Here is a 10,959-nt window from a genome sequence, read left to right as displayed (position 1 = left end):
ATTTGCTCCTCTGTATGTTTTTCTCATTATTGGTGGCAGGGTCCGCCTTTCCCAGCAAGAATGCCAAGATCGGACAGGTTTGATTTGATAAGTATCGAATATATAATTGAATAATTTATATAATAATTTCATTCGATGAAGCAGCGTAGTTTGTTGTGGTCAGTAAACTGAGTACAGCACCTTTGGATGAAAAAATATCCCCACTATCAAGTGACCAAGAAAAACAAAACAAACGATCAGAAGAAGGCAAATTTTATAGAAACGAAACGAGGGTAAACCCGGATGTCGAAAAAACCCAAAAACATTGCAGTTTTGAGGATAATTCTGGGACTTGTAGTGTAATGCACACAACACAAGACTTGTTTCACGGACAGGTTTTATGGATTGCCACTTAAAAGCCTCCTGCATTGAGAGATCTATCCGAATCTGCATTCCTGCAACTGTATGCTTGCCTTTGGGGGGGGGGGGGACTCTGTCATTTCCCCCCGAGCATCTCTCTCCAGCTGCTGTCTGTGGCCATCACAGGCACTGAACTCAAAGCAGAGCCTTGGAACAAGAATGTGCATAACACAGACACAGACACTGGAATATGCCCCATTCCAGTTAAATCAATAATCAAATTTGAGCTCCATCCGCCATCATCAGCCGAGGGGACACAAAACAAAAGGCCCAGCAGACAGATCTCCACAGCGGCTGTTTCCAGATGGGTGCCTCCCCTCTCCCTGTGGCGGCGTGTGGTCATTTCTCCTCATCCACCATTTTCCCATGCATTACATCCAGTGCACGGATACAAAAAGGATTCCCATTCGGAGGCCCTCAAGCGTGAACATGGGGCCAAACACAATTTACAGCATGGGTGGTTAGGCCCTCTGAATACCAGGGAATGTACTCCAAAGCAGAGACAGGTCAAAAGTATAACTGTGCGATTGAGATGTGGGATTTGACAAATTGTTAATGCCGCAAAAAAGATTTACCCGACTCAGTCCTTACTGGTGATACACTGTGGTAAAAAAAACAAAAAAAAAAAAAACAATGAAAAACTTGGATACATTATGAATGAAGTTATATTCTGTTTTATTTCAAACATGGATGTTCACTGTTTTGAATACACAGAAACGTACCGTCGGAACGTTATTTGTTTTGACTTATTTTGACGTACGACATAATGATTAAAATTAATGACCGGGTCATCAAAATGTATGGTGTTAACTTAGAAGCGATGTTTGATTATGGAACTAAACTAAAATATTTTGATAATACATTAATATGTAGATAATCACAGGGCATAGAAGTACAACCTCACCGACTTACTCTATGAGCGATAATTAAAAATGAATCATTATGCACAGATTCTGAATATTTTAACCAACGCACATTTCTGCGAGAAATGACATAGCTCGGCCTGATGGGACTCCAGTGGCACCAACCAATCTGAGACCAGATGAGTGAATTCATTCAGATTCCAGTTTTATTCCTTAATAATTATGAGAAGAAAAATGAAGATGGGACAAAACAGAAGTCAGAAACTTCCTGTATTACAAGGAAATGAATGCCACGACACACACACACACACACACACACACACACACACACACACACACACACACACACACACACACACACACACACACACACACACCCCTTGAGAGAATTGGGAGTTATAAGAGCAAAAGGTGTGGTCGCGTTTCACATGATTATAAAAAGAGAGTCACGGACGTGTTTTAAGGCAACCGGTGTCACAGCCGTTTACTGCAAAAAATTACGTAAATGCAACATGAATAATATCCAATTCCTTCACCGCCACCTCAGTGGCCAACATTGCGGAAAAGTGCAGATACATAAATATATATTTTTTATACATCAAAAAGGGGAGTGAACTAATCAGATGAAAGACAACATGGCTCAGTTGAAAGTCGTTGAAATAAAAAGACCCCAAAGATGACCCCCACAGCGACTGTCTTGAGAGAGTAGCGACGAAAAATCAGTTTCTTTGGCTTCAGTGGCGTTGAGATTTCGTTTTGTTTTTTTTCTCCCCCCACCACAAGGACCGGGGGACACACGGACACACACACACACACACACACACACACACACACACACACACACACACACACACACACACACACACACACACACACACACACACACACACACACACACACACACACACACACACACACACACACACCTTCTCACTGGTTCTTCTCGTGGTTGAGGGCCAGGTTGGCAGCTGACGCAGGGGGGAATAAAAACAAGAGAATGCAGTCACTTCACAGCCAGAAAAAAACAAAAACTAAAAACCTAAAAAAAGAAAGGCTCAGAGCTGGGGTTACAAATAGGACTCTCACTAGATTTTAACGATCCGTAAAAGGATCAGTAGATCCGAAAAAGCTCAGGTGCCCATTGGTAATCCAATCTGGTTATTCTATAGGCCCTAAATTGGGTGTGTTCTGTTATGGTAAGTGTAAGTTCTTTTTTGTTTGTTTTTACCCTCTTTGGTGACGGTCTCTGCCATGCTCTTGGCCTTGCTGCTGAGGTCACTGACCATACTGTCCATGGCGGACTGGTGCTTCAGGAAGAAAGGTCGGACCAGGCGCTGGTACAAAATGGAAGAACCGTTCCATGACACCGGAGCCATACACCAGAGCAGGAAGACACACTGAGAAGACAAGGGACAACGGCATTTTGAGGCCAAACGAATGTGGCACCATTTTAATACACTGTCCAAGCAAATTTGGACAATGCACCCAAATACAGCGTACGTTTATGATAACAACATTAGCACGAGACAAAATACTGATGGACATCAATCAGTGGCTTTTCTCATTTATTACTAGCACTCTCGGATCAGAGCATAATGCTATTTTTCTTATAGTGCTACATAATACATTTAACGCTGATGAAACTTTTGTAGTCTTGATTTATTTTGGTATCGTGGGATGGTTTGCTCTGAAATGAGTGTCAAATAGCCTCTCGGTGAAGGCAATTAGGAGAGGGGGCCAGGCGGGACCTCGCTGGATTAAACAACGTAAAAGAACATCTCAAACTGTTTTCGAGGAAGTTGGGTTTGCCCCCTCGTCCGGCTACCTTGCCAGCATAGTAGAAAGGACACCAGGAGAGGAAGATGTCAGAGAAGGACTCTGCGATGCTGAAGACCCCGTAGACCACCCAGTAGGTGAGCCACTGCGTGTCGTCGTCCTTCTTGCTGCTCTCGATGGCCTTGATCCTGCAATGACGACGGCCCATGCTCACTCGGGTTCACAAGGCCCAAGGTTCACATTGATAAGATTACGCAACTGGGTGCGCGCAAACGGACCCAAAATCCCTTTTCCGGCCAACTTAACGTTCGTTAATGCAGAAGCTGCCGTGCAGATACGTCAATCGTCGTGTGAACAAAGGTTTAAACGCAGTGATGAAGAGAATCGTAGGAGTTAATACGTACGAGAAATAGGCCGGATAGACAAAGCCGATCAGGTTGCAGAGGAGCGAGGCTCCATAACCAAACAGAAGATAGAGTCCAATGAAGAGTATAATACCTAGAGGGAGAAAGAAGGAAAAGAGCGTGTACGTTAAACGGGAGGGATAGGCAGCCGAGCCGCCGGAGGAGCAGCGCCAGTGTTTGTCGAAGAGCAGGATGTCGGGGCTGAGGAAAAACAGGATATTCAAATCCCACTTAAGGAGACCGCCGCGCCCTCATTCGAACCGCGCCGTAAGCAACGACCACACGGACCCCGCGACCTCATTAAGGAGCGAGGGATGGGCCCGGGCACGCCTTTATTTGACGTATTAAACTAAAAAATAAACAAATAAAGGTGCATGTGGCTTAATCCCTACACCGGGCGGGGAAGCTCGGGGTAGCGTGGGCGTGTGAAACGCACCGTTCAGGTCTGTGAGAAGATCCCAGGCCGAATGCATATGCAAATATTTGCAAATTTGACGCCAGCTTTGCAGGATGTCATACCAACATGTAAACAGCCTGAACGTAGCGATGGTGACTGTTCCGGGAAAGTTTGTTTTATAGCGCCCTTTATCGAGGTTAATCATTCAAAGGGCTCAGAGGACAAACCCCGCTGCGCCGTCTGCTAAAAGTCAACTTTAAACACAGTCATAACCACTGCCGTGGCTTTCACAGTGCATATTCAAATGTCTTGGAGCTGACCGAGGACCTGGTGGAGCTGGTTCAAAACGACAACAACTTGACAGCAGACCAGGGGACGCTATGGATGTTATACTCCGTCAAATAAAACTTTGAATCTCGACACGTTAACAAAAGGAATGTTACACAATGAATTATTTCCTTCAGTGTTCCTTCAGTGTTCTCCACTCCAATTCATTTCACTCTTTTGTGAGGAACAAAAACTTCCGACCATGTCTATTCCAAATAACTCAATTTGACTTTTCTGACGGGACTGTTTGTTCCAGGGTGTACTTCCACTTCCGGATATATCACCAAATATCTTCCTACAACACCCCGCAGAGTCTGACTTCAAATAGGAAAATTACAGCCGGAGGCTCTCGGTTGGCAGGTTGGAGGAACACGTCGCAGCCTTTATGACGACAACCATAAAACATATCAACTACATTTTAAAAAAGGGGCTCGTTATCAGCAAGGCGTCGTGTGTGTGAGCATGTCAAGTTCAAGTTCAAGAGATCATTTGTCACATACGGTCGTACATATATGCAGTGAAATGTCATGACACCCGGTGATTGCGCACAAGCTCTATGAGCTCGAAAAATACTCAAATGTGCGTAATCGACACGCGGTGCTCGCGCAGTCTGACTTATTCTGCAATTCTTCCCGTTTAGTTCAACGTTAATGTCAGCAAAGATCCAAAATAACTGATGAGAGTGGAGTGGATTGAGAAGAAAAAAAAACATGCTGTTAGAATGTCAGCAGATAATAGCTGCGTAGGCGTGGCCTCGCTGCCTGAAAAGTGCAGCCGCCGGTCAGCACATTACCGTCTCCAGATCGGAATCACAAGACGCGGCGTGAAGCTTTGAGGTTACAGGGCCGAACAACAGGCTTGGCAACGCCGTCTGATGATCCTGTATTGAAACACACTCTCCAGACCTGCGAGACAATGAACAATCCCCGTGAAAATTTGCGGGCGACATTCGGCGACGACACAGAAAAAGTGGCCACGGACAAATGTTTGTGGGCCTGTTTCTGGCGAGGTCTTGGCCCTGCCTTCGGAAAGTGCCTCCCGCTGCCTTCGGATAATAAGTGACGGAAACTGCTTATCTTACACCGCGGCCAGGCGGCGGCACGGATCCCCGCAGGGTCCGTGGTGGCAAAAGTCCAGGTCTTGGAAGAATGTGCCCACTTTCCCCGAATGCTGCGACCCCAATTCAAACAAATTGTAGGCGGCAACGGCACGTTCACCTTTTGGAATCAGATCCGACACAAAGAACTTCACACACGCCCTCCAAACATCCTGCGAGTTTCCCGTAGGCACGGCCTTGAAAACAGAGGCTTGTGTAAATGTCATAAATGTCTCTCGGGCACATCACAACTGGCCTGTTAGCACGATTACTCCGCTTATCCACGGCAACACAGGCCGACCCCAAAGAGGCAAAACGGAGTCCTGAGGCGCCCGCTAAGAGCAGCTCCAAAGACACCAGCCATCCCAGAATACCTCTTCATCTCATTCCTTGCTCTGGGTATTTCAGGACGTGTTAAAAATACTCCCCGGGGGAGACCAGCTGTTGGCAGTTAGCAAATTGGAGGAAGCTCTTGAACAGCCAGTAATAATTTTCACACAGAAAGAGTGAACAGCTAAAGACACCGACTTCATTTGCGATGTAAATGAGAAACCTCTGATAAATGAAGTGGCTTATGAAAGCCAAGCAACGTGACATCAGAACCGCCAGGACACTTAAGAGTGGTAATCCATGAGATGGTCCGTGTTGGCTGGATCACAATGCAACGCAAGTCCCACCCCGGGGCGCTGTTATTTTCTTGGTAAACATTCGCTTTTCACTCACCGCAACCAGCGCCGCTGGTTCTTTACAGACCCCGCCGCCGCCAGTGGAAACAGCACACCTAGGAGCTCGGTCGTGCCGCAAAGACATTGAATGGCTCTTCCTTAGAAAAAAAAAGCCCCGCCAGCTTAACCAAGTTACAAAACACGTGATTTTTTTTTTTTTTTTTTTTTTTTTTTAGGCGAAGGAATCCCACGGATTACCACTTTAATCACTACGCTGGCCACGGCCCGCCGGTGAAACGCGACATCGGCGAGCTGGAACGCGACATAACGCGGGCGGAGGGTTGTCAAAGTCGGGCAGCCTTGTTTGGCCCACCACTACGGGACGCGTTTGCACCGCTTCACACGTGTACCTGAGGCGATGTATCGCTTCTGGACCCCGGTGCTCCGCTCCGCGGCGGCCAGCAGCTCCGTCACCGCGTTCTTCTCGGTCAGGAAAGCCTCGTAGCGGTCCTTCAGCTGAGCCAGCATTTTGGAGCCTTTTTTTTTGGACGAACTTTTCGGGCCTGCGGACGAGAGCGCGGGGAGATAGGGGAGTCAGACGCGGGGTGGCGGCGTCGGTTCGTGTGAGTTTGGGCCAGTTCACTCACCCTGGTTCGGCGAAGCGGGGGCCCCCGGCGGCGGAACACGCGTTCACTCGGGGCTGTCGCTGCGTTCGAGTCCCGTGGGAACTACGCGCTTCCAACTTGGAACGTCGTCCACGTCATAGATTTGTTAACGCAGGCGTTTTGGGTTCCCCGACTCCACGTCACCGACTCGAGAATAGTGTGCAACAGCCTACGGGCTTGGAAAAAAATAATCATTAAGTGGCCCCGGTATCTCAGTTTTTTTTGTTTTTTTTTTAATGCACGGCCCCTTTTTTTTGTGTGTATAGGATAATGTGCAGCCGCTCTCGATTCCGATTGGTCAATAGCCGCACGGTACGGGGACGGGCTTTTCCGCCTGTTCTCACGTTCCTCGTTTCACTCTGGCCACCTGCTGTTTTATTGTAGATGTTGTGTTTTACCGCTTAAAAATATTCTGGTTTATTTTCCATTGCCCCTCAGCAGTTTATTGTGCACAGTTAACTGGGAGGTTTATTATATGTTTCACTATTTCCCTCTATATTGCCAATTTACATTTTCACATCTTGATTCTATTGTTTGTGATTATAACTTGTTATTGTTTTGATGTGAGCCGCTGGGACATTGCACCTGTCTATCTGTCTATCTATCTATCTGTCTGTCTATCTGTTTATCTATCTGTCTGTCTATCTGTTTATCTATCTATCTATCTATCTATCTATCTATCTATCTATCTATCTATCTGTTTATCTATCTGTTTATCTATCTATCTATCTATCTATCTATCTATCTATCTATCTATCTATCTATCTATCTATCTATCTATCTATCTATCTATCGATCTGTCTGTCTGTCTGTCTGTCTGTCTGTCTGTCTGTCTGTCTGTCTGTCTATCGATCGATCGATCGATCGATCGATCGATCGATCGATCGATCGATCGATCGATCGATCGATCGATCGATCGATCGATCGATCGATCTATCTATCTATCTATCTATCTATCTATCTATCTATCTATCTATCTATCTATCTATCTATCTATCTATCTATCTATCTATCTATCTATCTATCTATCTATCTATCTATCTATCTATCTATCTATCTATCTATCTATCTATCTATCTATCTATCTATCTATCTATCTATCTATCTATCTATCTATCTATCTAATGCTAAACAGTCATAAGCGGAAACATCTTGTGACACTTACATGAAAACTATGATGGAAGAATGGGAGACAGGGAGAGGAGTGTGGGTATATTCGATTTGACATTAATAACACTCAATAGGGTAAGTCATGTATAGGGCAGTTGTTTTTGTCGGGCAACTCGTTTAGCGGTTGCCAAGCGCTAGGCACACTGGTTATATTTTAAACAATTGTGCGTCTCAATATATCATCGTCCATATGTAAGTAACGTCATTATTTACATAATTTCTACCCTTTCATGTGTACCTATAATATATCTTGTGAAAAACAACATTAAAATGCAGTACAAAGCAAAAAAAAAAAAAAAAAAGTTCGTGATGAACCCCCTGCAATTCTGTCGATTTAAAAGCCACACGACCCACATGACTTGAACGCACCAAAGGAACTGCGCTCGACCCGCAGTGACGTCGGAACAGGTGACGTCTCCTCACGACTGAAGTCCGAGTCGGGGGAGGAAAAAAACGTTTGTCGGTTATTGACCGTAAATTCAGTGGCATCGAAGAAGACATCAGTCATGTCGTCATTGTTGTAAATAAATGCTTTATTTACAGAATCAAACCCACGAAATTATTATTTGAAGCGCTGACATATCGGGACGTTTTTGATGCTGGTCCGCAGCAGCTGTGGTTGTTTTAAATTGGTTATGAAAAAAAGTATTGGGTGAAAAACAGAATAATGGTACGAATCAAGCTTGGGCTTTACAGGCAGTTTAGAATGGCTCCTCTCTCCGGTCTGGTTCTGTACGGCCGAAGACAGTCACAGCTGAGTTGAAGGAAGAGCTGTTGTTCCAGCTCTTGATGAGCTTTTGGACTTTTTCGGACACAGTTCTGAGTCTAGACTCAATCTAATGAAGTCAAGGGGTTTACAGGAACCGATGACATGATGTCTCACGAGCAACACCTCAGATTATCGACCGCTTAAACATTTGATCTTTTGTCACCAAAGCCTGTGCATGGCTTCCAGTGTTTGCATGCGCATGCACATGACATCATAAAGCGTCTTACTGTGAATCTTGTCTCGTTCACTTTGGAACGGGACGTGCGCAACGTGTCAGTTAAGCAGACCGACTGAATATTTCGGATGAGATTTGTGCGGTATTTCACTAATATCTGCTCCGTATGTGGATCGATTTGAATGCAAAACTCAAACCGCGAGGTCCTTGTTACATAGCGGTTTAAACGACACCTTAACCGTGTTTCTAGCTTACGCTGAAGTATGTCATCCAGGTAGTTGTAGCCATGTCGGACATAATTCGGCGTCAGGCGTACTGGCACGTCAGCCTTGAAATAGCCCATAATTAGTTTGGTTTCTCACCAATACCTGCTCCGTATGTGGATCGATTTGGATGACACTTCAACCACCAGGTCTCATGACAGCGCGGTTCAAACAAGACATAAACCACGTTGGTGTGTTGTGCTGAAGTTGGTTTTCCGGATAGTTTTAGGCCTCAAAATTCAGAGAATTCTTCCTAATTTGTCCTCTTTCAATAACAATAAGAGGCTGCCATACAATTACGGCAATGGACCCCGAATAAACAGTTTAAAAACATTGACCCATAAGAAAAAATGACCATCAGTGTGTTTAATCTCAAAGGTTAAAGTTCATATCCCGAGAGCTTGGCACACCTGTGAGATGGTTCTGGTTCCGTAATTGAGCACAATATTTGATCACTGCTGCAGAAGATACATTCTGGATTCTTTGGCCAGATGAAGGCGTTCTTGTCACAAACTTGCACCACACAGTTGATCTCCACCTCCTCACCACATGTTTTCATGATAGCTGTCAACAGAAAAACAGTGCACCATCATCCAAATATGTTCCATATACAATACTGTGTACTTTGCTGGGCATCGCCACTCTGTCCTTCTCATGTTGAACAAATGGAAAGGAGGTTGTTAGAAAGGCTGAGATGGTAAACGTGATGACATCACACTGCATTAGAACTTCCTGAGGGGAAGGCCTTAGAATGCACACAAAAAAAACAGGGTTGGTGTCAAAATCTCAGTCAAAAAATAAATGAGGCAAATATAATGTTGTTGGTAGTTATTTTGAAATGCAATAAACATACTATGGTGTGAGTGATGTATCATACGGTGTGACATGTAAAACACAGTCACACCATGTGAGGTTTCATGCAGGTCACCTCCTGAGCACGCCCACTGCCACAGGGCTTCTCCATTTTTCTACGTTTTGTGTATTTTAGCGATTTCTCGACACATTTGAATGGAGGCGATACTCTTCACATAGATGGATACTAAACTTCACATTCCCTGTATCTAAAGAGTATTTCTGTTTTGTGTAAACAGTGTCACACCACGAGACACACACAACAAAATTGAGCATAATGTTGGAGCTCTGAAAAATGCCCCTAACTGCTCATCGGGTGCTGCTATATGAAAGATATGTCAGTTACTAGGATGGTAAAAATGCATTTCAATGACTCAGTACTTGTACTCTGTTCAATGACAATAAACTGAATCAAAAATAATTTCCCCTTCAAAATAGTGTCACATGGACTACAATTTCCAACACTCTCCTAATGCACTACAGCCGATCAACAATGTGCATTTTGCAGACACCGAGCACACCGCTGTTTAGTTATTAGACTGGACTTACTGTTTATAAAATGATTTATAATCAACATTCCACCAGTAAAAAGCCATGAAGTCGTTTGTATAAACTTCTGCTGCGGATCCCCTGCAATTCTCTTCATGACCACGAGGTGGCGGAACAACCTAAATGACCCACATGACTTAAACGCACCATTTTTATTGAAACGACGATTTTAGCTCAATAATACAAAGAGTAAAAAATAAAGATGTAATATTCATCCATCCAGACTCCAAATAAGTCTTTGTATCTTTACAGTTGCATGGTTATCAAAAATGTTTTGTTTTATCTTTGTCAATTTTACTGACTTTATATACTGATCAAAACTAAAAACACAATTATATTATGGGGTGGTTGTGAAAATGTCGCCTGATGGATATGAAACTTTTCTAATAGTATGAGAAGGTTAGATTTTAGAGCAAGTTTATTATTATTAATATCAGCAAACTTTGAAATCATTTCATTCCATGGATATATGTAACATCTCCTTACTGGAGGTGGTGGTTTAGAGACATTATAATTACATCCCATCATCAATTTTAGACCTCCCAACTTCTTTAAATATGATGAGCTTTAAAGTTCCCCAACCATGACT

General features: G+C 44.1%; 1 protein-coding gene across 4 annotated transcripts in view; it reads right to left on the bottom strand.

Moving 5' to 3' along the window:
• The window catches only part of LOC307238646 (receptor expression-enhancing protein 5), a 16,866-nt gene extending 10,185 nt beyond the window's left edge, over positions 1–6,681 (bottom strand). Inside the window, exons 1-7 of one of the 4 annotated variants that reach the window (XM_080011721.1) lie at positions 6,575–6,681; positions 6,338–6,490; positions 3,443–3,536; positions 3,088–3,226; positions 2,491–2,659; positions 2,189–2,230; positions 1,074–1,474 (exon numbers count right to left, since the gene is read on the bottom strand). In XM_080011721.1, coding sequence (XP_079867847.1) covers positions 2,193–2,230; positions 2,491–2,659; positions 3,088–3,226; positions 3,443–3,536; positions 6,338–6,455 — 558 coding nt within the window. In that variant the 5' untranslated portion in view covers positions 6,456–6,490; positions 6,575–6,681 and the 3' untranslated portion in view covers positions 1,074–1,474; positions 2,189–2,192. The other 3 variants (XM_080011722.1, XM_080011719.1, XM_080011720.1) reach the window with 3 other exon arrangements.
• Positions 6,682–10,959: the final 4,278 nt, after the last annotated feature.

This window comes from Zeus faber (assembly GCF_960531495.2).
Source record: "Zeus faber genome assembly, chromosome: 13".
NCBI classification, from domain to species: Eukaryota; Metazoa; Chordata; class Actinopteri; order Zeiformes; family Zeidae; genus Zeus; species Zeus faber.
Note: the sequence above shows the minus strand (reverse complement) of the source record. Positions and strands in the feature narration are given on the sequence as shown.